The 16565-nt window shown below is 32.2% G+C and overlaps 2 protein-coding genes across 9 annotated transcripts; both read left to right on the top strand.

Annotated features, from left to right (window-relative positions):
- The first annotated feature begins 1017 nt into the window (after nucleotides 1-1017).
- LOC129316838 (ABSCISIC ACID-INSENSITIVE 5-like protein 2) lies at nucleotides 1018-6616 on the top strand. Its single transcript, XM_054961209.1, has 4 exons — nucleotides 1018-1187; nucleotides 2169-3068; nucleotides 3176-3247; nucleotides 6271-6616. Exons 2-4 carry the CDS (start codon nucleotides 2262-2264, stop codon nucleotides 6349-6351), a joined length of 960 nt encoding a protein of 319 aa, XP_054817184.1. The 5' UTR covers nucleotides 1018-1187; nucleotides 2169-2261; the 3' UTR covers nucleotides 6352-6616.
- Nucleotides 6617-12311: 5695 nt separating this feature from the next.
- On the top strand, nucleotides 12312-14727 carry LOC129315835 (uncharacterized). Of its 8 annotated transcripts, none has more exons than XM_054959921.1 (3): nucleotides 12324-12471; nucleotides 13357-13415; nucleotides 14036-14727. In XM_054959921.1, exon 3 carries the CDS (start codon nucleotides 14090-14092, stop codon nucleotides 14588-14590), a length of 501 nt encoding a protein of 166 aa, XP_054815896.1. In that variant the 5' UTR covers nucleotides 12324-12471; nucleotides 13357-13415; nucleotides 14036-14089; the 3' UTR covers nucleotides 14591-14727. The 8 variants fall into 8 exon arrangements, with proteins under 8 accessions (XP_054815899.1, XP_054815892.1, XP_054815893.1 ...); XM_054959919.1 differs by having other exon boundaries at nucleotides 13992-14727; XM_054959924.1 differs by lacking the exon at nucleotides 13357-13415 and having other exon boundaries at nucleotides 12312-12425.
- Nucleotides 14728-16565: the final 1838 nt, after the last annotated feature.

Raw genomic sequence — 16565 nt, 5'->3', positions numbered from 1 at the left:
TAAAAGTTTTTTATTTTATTGTTTAAGGGAAAAATGTAAGGATTTTAACTTTTAAGATTAAAAAATTTAATTAGTTAAACTATAAATGCTTGATTAAAATAAAATAAACTATATAAGCCTAATTCAAAATTATTTCCTATTTTTTTAAAAATATTATTAATATAAAATATAAAATATAAATCTATAGCATATTACATTATTCATAGTGAGTGATGTGAATTATTTCTTAAACTTTGCGCCATGTAATAGGATTCCGTTATAAATTAAGACAATATCTCAAAACAATTATATTAATCTAATATTGGTTTGAAAATTATTTTATAATTGTTTTAAACAATACAAAAACTTATTATGAAATAATTTATAATAAGAAGGATAGGCCTTGTCGACATCTAACAATTAACACCTCGGGGTTGAATCTATTAAAAATAAAAATAAGTAATTATTTACAATATAATGAATTAATAATTAAATTTTTAGAAAGAAAATTATTTTCATTTAACATACAATCATGTTTTCAATAAAATAGGAAGATATATGCAGGCAAGCAAAAAAAATTTAAGAATTAATAAATTATTAATAACATAAATGTAAAATTTATATAAGAAACAATATTATTATATTTTATTATAATTACTTAAAAATATTTATTTTTATCATCAACACTATAAGTTAAAAATTATATAGTTGATCTCCAAGTCTATAGAAAATGCATAAACAAATAAACACAAAAGTTTGTGAGATCATCATTGTAAGTGGAACATGAGATCGCTACTTGGAGTTGCGTGATTGGGCGACAGAAGCAGTGTGAGCCAATAAAACAGAAATAGATCATGATTACCAGGTGAGGCTCCCCACATGGTAAAGTTTCCTCATTTGCAGACAAAATCGAAAATCCAAGACAAAGCAGTAAACTTTCATTATTTTCTTGCGTATAAAAAACTTTTGGGTAAATCTCAATCCTTCTCTCACTCTCTCTCTCTCTCTCTCTCTCTCTCTCTCTCTCTCTCTCTCTCTCTCACGCCCACCTGGAATGGTCTTTGCGAAACCAAAATACATTGTGCATATACAGTCGTGGAGGGTTTATTCATCCTCTTGCTTCGCAAAAACATTTCGCTTTGAGTCATTGTTTTGATCACTCAGTGAATAACTTCGGATCGGTTGTTCTGGTTGATTCAGGGAGGAAGGTACTTTTTACTTATTTTATTTATTATTTGATATTTTTCCGTTAAAGCACACTCTTGCTTCTTAATGTTATGATTATATGCTTTCCAAATTTGAAATTTGGAACTGTATTTCAGCGACAAGGACTTGGGTTGTGGTGAGTTTGATCTCATTTCCTGGCATTTCTCGGGAATTTTTTTCGGGACAGTGAAGCTGAATTTTTCGCATGCAAACGGTTTTTCTTTCTGGTTGCCTCCCCTGTTACTCAGTTAATTTTTCTGCAGGTGTTTTGGATGCTAGGGAAAGAATTTCTTATCTTAATTTCATTTTTGATCAATTTTCTCCATTCTCTGTTTCATATCGTTTTCCCATATCTGACTTTATGGGAAATCGGACCCTGATGCTCTTCCCAAAGGGTTTAGAAACGGAAGTTCCGATGGGCGTTTCTGTGTTTGAACATTTGGTATGGGGTTCAAAGGGAATTGATTTGAGACAACTATTTGACTCTGTCTGCTGGGCCTGCATGCAGGTGATCCAAATTTCAAAATCCATTTCGATGTTTATCTGGGAAAAAGAGTGTGTCCTTATTTTGTCTTAAGAAGGATGCCTTTGAGTTTATTGATCCTCACTTGCTTAAATTTATTATTGTCTCAGTGAATGGTTGATCTGACATGCATACCAGTGTTCTTTCCCTTTAGAAAATTGCTCTCCTTTCCATATTCTGAGATTTTTTGAAAGTTGATTTTTTGTTCAGTTTATAAAAGGGGAAAAAGAAAAACAGAATATTCCTCTGATTCTTCTCTCGACTTGACAACTGTTTTGGTTCATTCTTCTGAAAGGATGGTCTGCTTCATCATCTTGTTTCTGGACCGGTTTTAATCCTTTGGTTTTATGTTAAAAAATTTATTGTCAAAGGAAATTATGGTTCCTCTTTATGGCTACATGATATCTTAATTTTGAACAATCTTTGCAAAATTGAGTCTTACTTTTGAGTTTTGTGTTAGGTTACGACTTTGTGGGGCAGGATGGAAATTTCAGATCACTTACCTTTAGTCTTTTAGCACTAAAAGTCTGAGTGGGACACTCATAATTGGTGAATGGGTATCCAAACTATGGGGTCTCAAGGCGGCGGTGACAGTAATGGAAAACAGTCACAGTTCCAGCCTTTGGTGCGGCAAAATTCAATGTACAGTCTCACACTTGATGAGGTTCAGAATCAATTGGGTGACTTAGGAAAGCCATTAAGTAGTATGAACCTTGACGAGCTTCTAAAAAACGTATGGAGTGCTGAGGCAAACCAGTCTATGGGCATGGACATTGAAGGCCCAGCACAAGCTAGTCAAACAGCTCTTCAGCGTCAAGCTAGTCTGTCATTAACTAGTGCACTAAGCAAGAAGACAGTTGATGAGGTTTGGCGAGATATCCAACAAAACAAAAGCAATGAGGGGAAGAAGACTCGGGAGAGGCAGCCTACTCTGGGAGAGATGACATTAGAGGATTTCTTGGTGAAAGCAGGAGTTGTTGCGGAAGCTTCTTCTGATAAAAAGAATACAGGTCCCGTGGTTGGTACTGATTCAGCACCACAGTTTCCTCAACAAGGTCAGTGGATCCAGTATCCACAACCACAATATCAGCATCCTCAACAAAATTTAATGGGAATTTATATGCCTGGCCATAATATGGGTCAGCCATTACATATGGGAGCTGGTTCTGCACTGGATGTTCCTTTTGCTGAAATTCCAGTGGCACTGCCTTCACCTATGATGGGACCACTGTCAGATACACAGACATCTGGTAGAAAAAGAGGCACGCCAGATGACATGATTGAGAAAACTGTTGAGAGGAGGCAGAAAAGGATGATCAAGAATCGGGAATCTGCTGCCCGTTCAAGAGCAAGAAAGCAGGTTAATTTTTTCTTTCCTTCTTGATTCATTGCTATGCTGTTTAAGCTCTCATTCTTCGAGGTCTGGTAGTGCCTGGTAAGATTCCTTAACCTGAATGATAAAAGCAGGCTTACACTCATGAATTGGAGAATAAAGTCTCACGTTTGGAAGAGGAAAATGAGTTGTTGAGGAAACAGAAGGTTAGATTCTTTTTTGTCATTTTGGATTGATTTCTTTTCATATCTCTATCTATCAATTCAAAGTACTGGATATATTTTTCTGTCTTAAAAGTAAAGTAATATCTATTTGTTTCATAATACATGTTGGAAATAGGATGTGCTATTCTTAAATTCGTTCTTAATGGTGTTTGACAACTTGATGCATTATGATTTTGTCAAGATTTGAATTCATAATATATGTAGAGAAGTAGAGTTTCTTATTGACTGTCATTGTCTCCACTAAATTCTCTGCTCACGCTTGATCTTACAATTTGAAGTGCTTTGCAATAATAGGCGTTTCCGCATTACTCTGTCTGGGAAGTAATGTTTTAATAATAACACTATCAACGGCTTTCACAGCATCAGCTTGTTATCGGTATCCAGTCTACCGTTATGATTTGGTTTAGCCAGCAATTTCTTAATAACTTTTCAGAATCCTCTGGTTGATTGGCTTGGCATGCTTTAAGAAATAGCAAATCCACTGTATTCAAAAACACTTTGCATGAGGAATTTTCTTGGTATGGATTAGAGTTGAACATAATGAAAAAATATTGTTTTTTTTTAAATACGTAGATGGGAAGCGGTTTGTTATTTGTGTCAAATATCTTTTGAATTGATGTTTGGAGCAAATGATTTTCTTTCCCTGTCTGTTTTCAAATTCATTTTTATAATTTTTAAAGAAACAAGTTGTTTATATTGACCCATGCTACACCATGTTTCATTCGTTCAATTTCCCATAATTTATGAATTTTGATATGCTTGATTGAAACTATGATGAATTATAATACTAATAAATCATATAATCAGACGAATTCTCTACTTTTTTTGTTTTGTCATAATTATATTGTATAGGCATTTTCAAATCAGCAAGCATTGCCAACTTTGTGGACAGAACAATTTTGGCACTATAGTAGCTTTGGTGGATTTCAAATGTTCCTTTTGACTGTTACTCCTTGATAGTTCTAATGATTACCTTAATCAGTATTTCAGTACACTATAAAATATATAAATATATACTCTTTGGGGTATGTTCAGTTCATTGTTACCTAATTCATGGTTCACGATGATATGCGGTATGGGTTGCACAGGGTACATTAATTTATGTCGATTGCGGTGCAAGGTGAGTTATGGTCACTGTGTTATTTTAGTACATGTTATCCTGCTAATGGAGGAGGATACATATTCATTGTCATTAAAATTATATATTAAAAATGCAAAATAATTTAATTAGAAAAAGCGTGGATTTATTATATAGCAGGAGTGAAAAATTGTATTTAACTAGGGTTTGGGTGTGTGTTCATGGCTTATTATGAATGGTTCAGTCCCAACTCAACTAAACTTTGTGTCTATAAAAAAATTATTATTAAGTAATAGATTTGAAAATATTATGATTGAAATCGTTAGTCTGACAAATTTTCTATTCCAGTTTTACTGTTACCTGATTTATCAAAAGAAGTCAATCACCAATTAAATGTCTCCCGTTTCCCATGTCCAGTTTCATGTTCCCCATGTCCTAAACTAGTCTCCCTCCTCTTCAATTTCTTCTGCCTGTGCTCTCTTCTGCACTTCTTCATTCTCTCACATGATTTGGCGTGTATACTTGGCGATTCTCTTCAACTCTACCTCTTCATGTTATTCATCCTCTCCATGTAATTGGCCTTGCACTGTTTCATTTTGCAAATGCACTCTGTTTTAGCATGAACAAATAAAATAAGTGTTTTATGGCATGATTCATTTGATAAAATAGACAGAATGCAGAGTTTATATTTATACGTCCTATCCAGAACTTTGGGGGGAAAAAAATCCTTGTAATTGGTTAGTTATATATATTAATTATACTTAGGGGTCAAATTTTGAGGAGGGATCGAGTAAACATCTCCACTTGCAATGTGACACGTGTGTGTGTGTGAGGGCATCAGGTAAAATGAAACGTAATTCAGTATAGTTTTTCAAAGCGTTTCACAAGTATTGCATATTGAATAGTCTAGCTTGTTCAACCAGGAAATTCAGTTGAGTCAGTTTTTTGCCTGTTCCTATATCCTTATTACTGCTGACTTTTTTTTTTTTGGGTCCGTGTTATCTTCAAAGCCATAGCTTCTCTGCAAAAGTGAAAATCTTTGTTACTTTCAATGTGCTTAGACTGTATATATTAATGTATGCTTTGGTAAATATAGTAAGCCAGGTTGAGTCATTGCAACAGAAATGAAGATATGAGGTTTACCATTATTTGTATCAGGAGATTCTATAATGAATTTCAAGGAATGTCTGACTACTTAGTACCATAGGTTGTTTCAGAACGTAAATGTTTACTCAATGTAGTTTCATATATTTGAACGGTATCTATGAGATTCTGACCATTTTTTCCCCTTACTAATTCGTGGACTTGGATCACCTGCTTTTAAGTAGACATACCTCTCTATCTAGAAGAACTGGTTTATTGATCTTTATGTATGTATCTGTCATCATTCATCGTTCAAATTAGGCTTGTCAGCCAAATCACTGACATGTTCACAAAGTATGCACATGTACTTTAATTGTGATGCTACAAAAAAGACTGTCGATATTTAACTAAGAAGTCAAGATTTGAGTCGGGACCGAGTTGGAGAAGCACAAATGTGATAAACACTACTCCCTGAGATCCAAAATATAAGCAGCTCTTGACAATAATCCACATACCAATAAAATCCTTATTCTTATGAAAATGGATATTGTTTTCCATTCTTACCCTTAGTTTCAATTTACAATGAGTGAAAAGAAAGTTATAAATTCACAAAGTTAACGAGTACAAGGAGTAAAATGAATTTTTTTTTTTTAAACAAATGTTAAGTTGCTTATATTTTAGACCAAGATTAGTTGAGAGAAAATGCTTATGTTTTGGATTGGAGGGAGTATGATTTAAAATGAGGGATCACATCAAGAATGCTCATGTTCAATGATCCAAGCATTGATTTTACTCTGAGGTTGAGTTTTGTTTTGCTATTTTAAATTTTCCTTTCAACTTGCAGGAGCTAGAGAGCATGTTGCCTTGTGCACCGCCTCCTGAGCCGAAATATCAGCTCCGACGAACAACGTCAGCCCCTTTCTGACATTATTGTCTAAAGCTGGGTGTGTGTACTTTGTAGATATGAGCATCAAGGGATGCGTTTTCTTCAATTAGTGTGAGGCAACCACCTACATTCTGGTCTCTTAGGGATCAGAAATAGCTGTTTGATGCATTTGCATGCAATGGCTTGCTTTTTCCTGTTTTTAGGCTCTACAAAACTCAGTGAGATCCTTGAGGTAAAAGTTTTCTAGGAAACTTTGTAGTTTTACCATTTATTTATATATATATATATATAGTCTGTTTGATTATTTCTCAGTCTATGCTCTTTTGGCATCCCGAGAATGGCATGTTTCTTTTTCTTTTCTTCTTTTCTTTTGTTTTTTTATTGTTGTCTCAATTTTTTTATTGGGGGAAATATTCAATTTCAGTTTAGGTGTAAACACTCATTTTTCAAGAGAAACATGACTTCTGCATGATTTTTTTTTAATTTTGTTTAAAAATAGTTGATTGTATGTTTTTGAGGTGTAAAGAAATGTTGGACAACCTGGTATTCAGTATTCTGATAACAAATATTTATCATTGTTTTGGAATTGAGAAGCAATTACCATTGTTAATTTGTGCAGATGAGATGAAAGTAGTTATTAATAAATTGTGCCAATAGCCTTATAGCCTAGTAGCATTTAAGCTCCCATGTAAGTGAGAAGTTGTGGGTTTAACTTTGCTTGTAATTTCAGGTTGTTGGTGCATGCTCCTCTAATTAAAAAAGAAACGTTATTAATAAATTGCAATCCTTATATAAGGTATTTTGCCTCTCATTTATAGACAACTATTTTATTCTACATTAATCTCTTTAATATTAGAGGTCATTTATAGAGTTCTTAATTGAAAATGTTACTTGAATGCTTAAAAAAGTTACCTATATATTTTAAATGATTTTTTATGACATTTTTTTTGGTCAAGATTGAATTTTTATTAGATTTCATGTTTTTTTTTAAAAAAAATTGGCTCTATTGATTGATGGTTATAAAAAAAAAAAAATTGCTCTATCGATTATGTGTTCCAAAGTATAGTTTGCTTTGACTTTGATAAAACTTAAGTCAAATCACCAATTATTCGCGTAGTTGAGACTTGATTGGCTTCTTAATGGGATCAGTTTGGATTAAACAATTATTTGTAGGGAAAATTACATATAGGTGCTAATGGGATTTATTTACAAGTACGTTTTGTAAATTTTGTGAAAATATTCTTTTTTCTGGGCAGATCGTGGAAATACTTTTAAGTTATGGGATTTGATTATAATTAACTTTTCATGTAAAATAACAATTTTTTTTTTTACCAACGTAAAATAACAAATGTTAATGGACTCATTTATTTGACCAATTCACACCCCTTTCTTTGTCTCACTCACCTCACACACATTGACTCTCTCACTTGCACGCTACATAACATGCTGTTTATCTCACACAAGCTACAACATCCTAAGACTCTTATTTATAATACTTATATGTCAGTTTTAATTTTTGTTTTGTAGCATTTCATATTTTTTTTACTGCTTTTGTGTTGCTTCAACCAGAGGCTCGACTTTCGAATTATTCTTGATTTATTTCACTACTTTTAGCTTGCTTGTTTCTCTATTATTCTAGAATTATCCTTAATTAATTAGTTCATTTTCTAACATACCCAATATGGATCACTCCTAGAATATAAAGGAATTTTGACGGTTAGTTTGTGAAAGGTTATTTATAAGATTGTGATGAAAGTCATTGTTATTGATTAAAGGATGTTATGTCTCAGATTGTTACGCCTAACTAGTGTAGCTTTGTGAAGGGGTGATAGAGTGCAAACAACATTACTCTTGTTAAGGAAATTATTCACTCCATGCAATGTATGAGGAAACAAAAGAAAATTTTTATAGCCATTAAGATCGATTTGGAGAAAGATTAACGATTGAATTGGTAGGAATTTTTCTTTGATTGCCTCAAAGAATTAAAGTTTCTGCCAATAATATTGAATTTTATTAAAGAATGCATTTCTTCTCCAAGCATGCAACTACTATGGAATGAGGAGAAAGCACATAAATTTCACTTAACAAGGGGTTTGCATCAAGGAGATCTCCTTTCTCCTCATCTTTTTGTTCAGGTCATTGCAAAGTTCAATCATCTTATCCAAGGGGCAGTTAAGTGTGAGTGTTGGCAACTATTTTGATTTAGTATATCTCACTTGTTTTTGGCAGATGATCTTATTCTCTTTGCAAAGACAAATAAGGACTAAGTTGGTTTAATAAAGGCTACCTTTGATAAAAACAAAAAAAAAAATTCTTTGAGAATGTAAACGATAATATGAGTAATGAGATTAGTAGTTTTTTAGAATTCGCTCATACTTCTAATTTGGGCAAGTCTTCATCATGAATGAGTAAGTTGATGTATAAATTCATCTCATGCCATGCAAACAACCCCTTAACATTTGGTAATTTTTCAATAATATCTGCATTATGGCTTGAGAAGTTTCTGGAGGCATCTTTGAAAACTTAAAAGGCCATGTTTGGTATCTCAAAATTCTTCATTAGGAATCAAAATTAGAAAAGGATTCTTGGATGGAGCACGTTTGGTAGCCTTGATTTTTTATTCTCAAGAATCTTAATTCAATCAAAAAGGTCGAAATTTGATTCTGTCTTCAAGTCAATGGAATCAGATCAATTATCATGGAATCTATTCTTGAGACCTCTTTGCCCTCAATAAAACACTGTCAGAACTGCACCTCGACAACTATCGTCGGACTTGCACAGCCACTGCTCTGCCTTTATCGCCCGTTATTTCCTACACCTCTTTCATGAAATCTCCTTTACCACTTCATTCTTCTTTGAATGATAGATTAGGCCCATTTGTCTTCCATATGGTAGATTATGGGTCTTCACAGCTCTTTCATGGTAGGGAGCATAAAACTCCAAGTCTAAATGACGGCGGGTGGTGATGAATCTCAAGAGACCTGTTGAGCTTTCTTCTTCGATTTGATGAATTTGAAGATGACCCTTGAATAAGCCTTCAATTAGAGGCTTTCTCACGGTGGATACTGTGGGCATAGTGTTGGAGAGAGGATGACGAGATCGAAGTTGAATCTACAGGTGGTGGGTATTTGATTTTTTCTTTTTCACTATGGTAGTGGGCATACTTGATAGTGGAAAGGTGTTAATGAGAAAAGGTTACAGATCAAAATTGAATGAGGGAGAAGCTAGTCTCAATTTTTTAAAGGGTACTTTGGTCATTTTAATTTTAAATACATATATTTATTAAAATTATGTCAAGATTCTATCTTCATACCAAATATACTTTTAAAACTTAATTCAATTCCATTTCCTATTCAAATTTTGATTTCAATTCCAATTCTAGTTCTATTAAAAACTCTTCCATTATATCAAATGAGACCTAAATTGTTGTGAGGTAGAGAAGGAAAAATTTACATGTAAATTTCTACAAAAATTTAAACTTTAACATTTACGAGGAGTTCAACTTTAGTGCTCATCAATGTGATAAGATCTTTGGATGGTTCAAATTTAAAGTGTTATTATATCTTTTTATTTTATATTTATTAAAATAAAAATTTCTAAAATTATAAAAAATATTTTTTTTTATTTTCATTCTAGTCTAGATTTAATTTGGAGGACCCAATTTAACCCTCCAATTAAATCTAGATTAGATTAAAAATAAAAAAATTATTAAAAACATTTTATAATTTTTATTTAAATAAATATAAAATAAAAATATATAATATTACTTTAAATTTGGACCATTTGGATAAAAATCCAGATGGTTCAAATGTAATTACACTAATGAGCACTAAAGATAAACCCCATTTATAAGTCAATCTTTTAGATTTTACAAGTTAATCTCATATATTTACAAATGATTTTACCTAATTTTTGTTTTTGTTCTTTAAATTTTACAAATTGAATTACAAATTTCCAAATCAACCTATGAAATTCATAAGTAGATTTCTAAATCAACCTATTGAATTTACAAGTTGTTCTTTAACTTATTAAGTTATAGAATTTTAATTTGGGCCTATAAATTTAGAAAGATGCCTTATAAATTCAAAAAATTGACTTGTAAATTAATTTGTAAAATTTAAAAACCATTGTAAAAGTTATGTAAATTCACTTTTAAGATCTACTATTTTTTGTTTTTTTTTAAATGACTAACTGATTAGGTCAAATTAAAATACAATCAAATTCAATTGGAGACAAATCTCCCAAAGGCTCTCATGCTTCTTGGGCTTGGAGTAGCTTTCTTACTAGGAGAGAGTTACTATCAAAAGACCTTTGCTGGAAATTGGGTGTAGGTGAAGAAGTCAAAGTTTGGACAGATAAGTGGATACCCAGCTTACCAAATTTTATTGCAACACCTGTTGAAGGAGCTACTATTAACAAAGATCTCAAAGTAACTGAGCTTATTATTGATGGTCATTGGAAATTGGAAGAGATTTCAACCAGTTGCACCATAGATACACTTGCTGGTATCTTAAATACTTATATACCAAAAAATTCTATTGCTGATTCTCTTGTTTGGTCCGCTGCTAACAATGGTCTTTACTCATCCAAGCTTGGTTACCGAAAAGCTTTAGCCAAGTCTTCCCTAGTGATTAGTGAAACTCCTAGTACCTCATCCATTATCTCCATTGATCTGTAGAAATGTATTTGGCAGCTCAAGCTCCAACCAAAAATCAAACATTTTCTTTGGAGAGCTTTGAATTACTCTCTTGCCACCAAACAAGCACTTTATAATAGGAAATATACAACTGATCTACTATGCCCCATATGTCATTCACATCCTAAAACTGTTGAGCATATGCTTCTTCTCTGTAATTGGGCCAAGCAAGCTTGGTTTGGTTATTTTTTGACCCTGAAGATTGATGCTACTCATATTACATCTTTTGATCGTTGTTGCTGTAAGTTCTTCCTCCATGACTCCTTAATTGATGATTTTGGCAAATTGTATATTGCTAACTTATGTTGGAATATTTGGAAGAGGAGATTAGCCTCAATCTTTTTAGCGGCTGTTGTTGATCCTTTCTTAGTAGTATCAACTACTAATGCCGCTGTCTCTAAATTTTGGAAAGTAAACTTTAAGGAAGAACCTGCTACAACTATCATTGAACCTGTGTCTAGAATCTAGATGCTCCCTTCACTGAATGTACTTAAAGTAAATTGTGATGGCTCATTTCTAGCTTCTGGCCAGGTTGGTATAGGCATAGTGTGGAGAGACCATTCATGCAATTTCATCAAGGGTTGGTGTGAAAGTGTCACTGCTTCATCTGGGTTTATGTCTGAAATACTTGCGTGCCAGAAAGCTCTTTCTTTACTTTAGGCTGAAATTCATCAACCGATAGTTTTGGAGTTTGACTATTAAGATCTTTTTAGAGCTTGTCATCTAAATGCTATGATAGTTGTAATTGGTTGTTTCATAGGCTGTTATATGACCTGATACAGAGTACTAAATCTTTTCCTTTGCTATGCTTCTCTCTGATTAGACGATTAGGGAATCTTGCTGCTGATTATCTCGCTGCCTCTGTTTCTAAGGGAGTGGAACCTTTAGGTTGGGTTCATAAACCTTTACTCCCTATTTCATCAATACTCTTTAAAGATTCATGTCCATTTTAGACTACCTCTCAACAGCTCTCTTCTAAGGGATTGGCTAGATGTATTTTTATTTTGTTTTTGTGTTGTTGCCTTTGCCTTTGGCTTATGGTTTAAACTCTGTTCTCTTTTCATTTAATGCATCTTTCCCCTTTATTGGTCAAAAAAAAAAATTGCCAATATTAAGTTTAAGATTAACTTATAATTGTTAAAGTGTTATTTTAAAAAAATAATTATAAATGTAATATGTTTGACTTGTAAACTTGCAACAGATTTAAGAATATTTTCACAAATTTAAAAGATTTATTTATAAATAATTTTTTAATGTGGGATATATTTGTAATTTTACATATAACTTAATTATAAGCCTCGAAAAAACAGTCTCGCGCTAAGCAGCAGCGGATTCATTTTTCTTCGTCTGAGAACAAGCACTTTCACTCCGTCGGACGCCGTCCACCGTTGTCAACCCGGCGCGCGGTTGTTCTCGGGCAAGTAGTGAAGAAAATTCGAACTCTAGGGCCTTCCATGAATCCCGTGAGATTGGTTTATTCAATCGATCTTTGAATCTAAATTTGAATTTGTTCCCCGCATCATCTGTTCCCTGAGTTGTTGTTCTTGCTTTGTTTCAAAGTTTTGATTTTAATTTGGTTTGAATCTGGTCGTGTAATCGTTTGAATATTGACGCTTTTGAATTTGGGAATATTTTGCAGATTGAGTTTAGTCTCTTTCTTTTTTTGTTTTTTGTTTTTAACTAGTTTTTGCTTGAATGGTGTGTGTAATTGGCTATTATGCTTTTTCCCTCTTCGTATGCCTTGGATTGTGTCGTTTTGCAAAGCAGGGTTTGTTGTGTATTGTCATTCTGTTTATTAATCTCTTTATATTATCATCAATTTAGGAAATTCTCAAGGTATTTGTGATGTATAATTTTGTAAATGACTTGGCTCGTGTTGTGTCAAAGTATCTGGAACAAAAATTAACTATGCATATTTCAAAGATTTCAGTATAAGTCCGGCTATGATCTGGATTATTGTGATCTGATTCAATCATCAATTTATAAGAATACGCAATTAAATGGAATTGTCTTGTTCAAGTAAGTGATTATTACTCTGAGTTCAGTTTCTTCAACATAATGTGTACAGAGTTATGATACTCAAAATGTCAGAAGATTGTTGTGGTTCATCGAACTCGCTTAACTACTGATTAGAGCCATCTTGATTAAAATACCGACACAGGAATATGACTTGTGTAGAATTTCTGCTATACTATTGTATTTATGTTTGTTATGAATGTAAGGAAAAAAAATAGTTGAATTGGTTAGCTTAGATTAAGTGGTGATGGTGTACTGTGGTTTTGGCACTAAAAGTATAATGTCTCCCTCTCAGAACATGAACATTGATACTAATCTGGCTTCTTCTCAAGATTTTCAGATATTAATCAAGATTTCAGATATTAGGAGGTTGATGAGTAAATTAGCAAATGTAAGAGTGCTTATCTGATTCTAATAAAATTCCTGATCAGACTAATTTTAAGCGAAATTCTATTTTAAATGTCTAAGCAATGCGCATCTAGTAATGTCAAGTAGATATTATTTGGAGGATCTTTTTTTTTTTTTTTTTGAATAAACATGGATATATATTAATTAACTAACCAAGAAGGTACAAGAAACAAAGTGCAAATGTTCAAGCATTTCTAGACACCATTTCATCATCCGCCACCTTAGAACAAGGAGGTGGAGGATGATCAAAAGCCCAAAATGGGTAATATAAGTCATGAGAAATTCTAGCTAAAATATTTGCACATTCATTTGCCTCTATAAATAAAACTGAAATGAAGAGACCGGTTTCTCTGAATTAATCTTTTAGCCTTAAGGATTTCCTCCTGGAAAGGGTGATTTGTAATATTGTCTCTAAGAATCAGATTCAAGGCTTCTATGCTGTCTCTATTCACTTCAACCTGATTTCCCAACAAAGATCCAATCCCTTAACAATCCTTTTGACCTTGTTATGTTTCTTTAGAGAGAGTCTAAGCTTATTCTTTTTTTATTTTCTGAATAGGAAGTCCTTGTGCAGTCATCCATAACTCTTCACTTGCATTGCAGCCCAATATCAGTTCCTGCTTCCATTGAAGTTCCAAAAGGAAATATTATATAGAAATGGACGAGAACATGCAGCAGTTCCAGAAAAAGTTAACAGAGCTGGAAGTCGAAGCCGAACATCTTCTCTTAGCCCGGAACCAGTTGGTTGAGAACGATAAGCTGAGAAATGGAAACAGGGAAGCACTCACTGCCTTAAGGAGAAGGGCCAAGACAACAAAGAGTAGCATCCCATCTGCTTTTGATTCAATAATGAAGGAAGTGATGGGAACTACTTCAAGACCTTTGGTGCGAGAGGTGTGTACCACTTGTGGCAACCATGACTATGGTGAACAGACTTGGATGATGTTTCCAGGAACTGATATCTTTGCAAGTATTCCATTTCATGCTGCTCATACCATTATAGAAACAGATCGAGCAAAACTTGACTTTGAGGCCAAGAGACTTCAAAGCCTTGTGAAAGAGAAATCTTATCTGATTTCTGAGACTGGTGCCATTGCTGATAAGATTAGTCCTGGTGTTCTCAAATCTCTTGTAACCTTAAGTGACAAACCAAAGTGAGGTGTTTGAGATGATAAAACTAACCTCCAAATGTTTTAGACTGCTTGATGTGTTGCATGGAAATTAGGGGGGTTGGACAGAGTTTGCTGTGTATTTTATATTTAAACTCAAACTAGATATGGATAGTAATTTGAACATGCGTTGATGTCTGAAATCTATAGGCAGGACAAAGAACTCAATTTTTGCATACAAGTAATTTTGGGGGGGGGGGGGTGGAGTTCTCTTGCTCAAATTTTCTTGTGAGAGTGAAGATACAATCTTAAATGAGGAAATTAATAATTGGTTGATTTCTGACAAAAATTTAAAAAAAATTAGCTGAAAATATTGATTTAAACAATTGCGAACAAGAATTTTAATAGTAAATTGAAAGTTATATTTGTGGTTTAAATATTTTATATGTAATTGAAGTTTTTAAATTTGTAATTATTTGAATATTCATGAAAACAACGTTCTTGTAGCTTAAACACTTTCAAGAACCTTCACGAAAACAACATTCCTGTAGCTTAAACCTCGTTACTTCTTCACTTCACGACTTAGCTAGAATGAAAAAAGAAAAAGGGTCACTACTTTTTGTGAAAGGGAAGTTAAATTTCTGAAAGAAGAACATGGAGTCACAGACACTCTTATGAAGTACGTGAAGTGCACCAACAGATGTGAGTCCTCCGCCATGGCTGAAAGATGACTCTGAAAGTTTATCAGACTTTATGAACTGACCCACTTGTGCTGCTGCCAATTAAGCATAGTAAATTGGGGCAACAGCAATGATAATGAAGAAAATACTCAAATTTCAGTGCTGACATGCAATATTTTTAACATTTTATCCTTCAATAACAAAAATAATAATTAATGGAAAGTATTTATTACTCCTCTAATTCTATTTATAAATTATTTCTAGCATTTTTATAGGAATAACAAAATCTTAAATCTTATTAACTCTACTTCAAAATTCAACAAATTTTTAACTTGTCCCTATTAAATATACATATGTTAAAAATAAAAGGTAAAAATGCATAAAACTTTTCTAAATTTTAAGACATTTGCATATAACATCTCTAACTTTTAAAAGTTTAAAATTAACCCTTCTAACCTTTAATTTTATTTTTCAAACTCCTATTGTTAATTATGTTACTTTTTTATAAGAGTTAAAATGTCATTCAACTAAAATATGTCATTAAACAAGATATTATATTGCAAAACTATGACTAATTAATTTATTTTATTTTTTGGATGGTTGAGGCATTGATAACAGTCAAAACAAATGTTATTATCACCATATAAAATTTTAAATATTTACTTTTGTGTTAGTTTTATCTAGTATTAAAGGATAAGTTAATCTAACATAATATTATTTAAAATTTTAAATATTTTAGCCATGTGCATTATATTAATCTAACATGAAAATATAAATAAAAATTTATCTTTTAAAAAAATAAAATTAAACAAATAAACATGAATAAAACTAATATAAATATAAATATTTAAAATTTTATACAGTGATAATAATATATTTTTTTGTTATCAATGCATCAACTATTCAAAAAATATAAAAAATTTATTACAAATAGTTATACAATATAATTTTTTTAATAATATTTTTTAGTTTAATGACATTTTAACCCTCATGAAAAAATAACATAATTAACAATAGGGGTTTTAAAAAATAAAATTAAAGGTTAAGAAGGTTAATTTTAAACTTTTAAAGATAAAAATCTTATACAACTGTCTCAAAGTTCAGAAGCGGTTTATATATTTTAGCCAAAATAAAATAATCTAACATTTAATAACCTTCCAAACATTTAATAAAGACAAGAGGATAAATATGAATATAATTATCATTAAAGTGCTCCATGAATAAGATGAAAACAAATACTCTCTTTATCATTAGAGGAGTAAGAAATAAGAATAAATCCACCCCCCCTTAAGAAATAGGATCAGAAGAATAAGAAATAAGAATGAAAACTGATTAGCCACTAAA

This window comes from Prosopis cineraria, unplaced genomic scaffold, assembly GCF_029017545.1.
Source record: "Prosopis cineraria cultivar Desert tree isolate PC_DT_omini unplaced genomic scaffold, ASM2901754v1 PC7, whole genome shotgun sequence".
NCBI lineage: Eukaryota > Viridiplantae > Streptophyta > Magnoliopsida > Fabales > Fabaceae > Prosopis > Prosopis cineraria.
The sequence above is the reverse complement of the archived record's forward strand: the minus strand, read 5'-3'. Positions and strand labels throughout refer to the sequence as shown.

Coding starts and splice junctions, on each gene's coding strand:
- LOC129315835 (XM_054959924.1), top strand. CDS start 14,090: ATGGACGAGAACATGCAGCAGTTCCAGAAAAAGTTAACAGAGCTGGAA.
- LOC129316838 (XM_054961209.1), top strand. CDS start 2,262: ATGGGTATCCAAACTATGGGGTCTCAAGGCGGCGGTGACAGTAATGGA. Junction 3,069..3,175: donor GTTCAAGAGCAAGAAAGCAG/GTTAATTTTTTC, acceptor TGATAAAAGCAG/GCTTACACTCATGAATTGGA. Junction 3,248..6,270: donor AGTTGTTGAGGAAACAGAAG/GTTAGATTCTTT, acceptor TTCAACTTGCAG/GAGCTAGAGAGCATGTTGCC.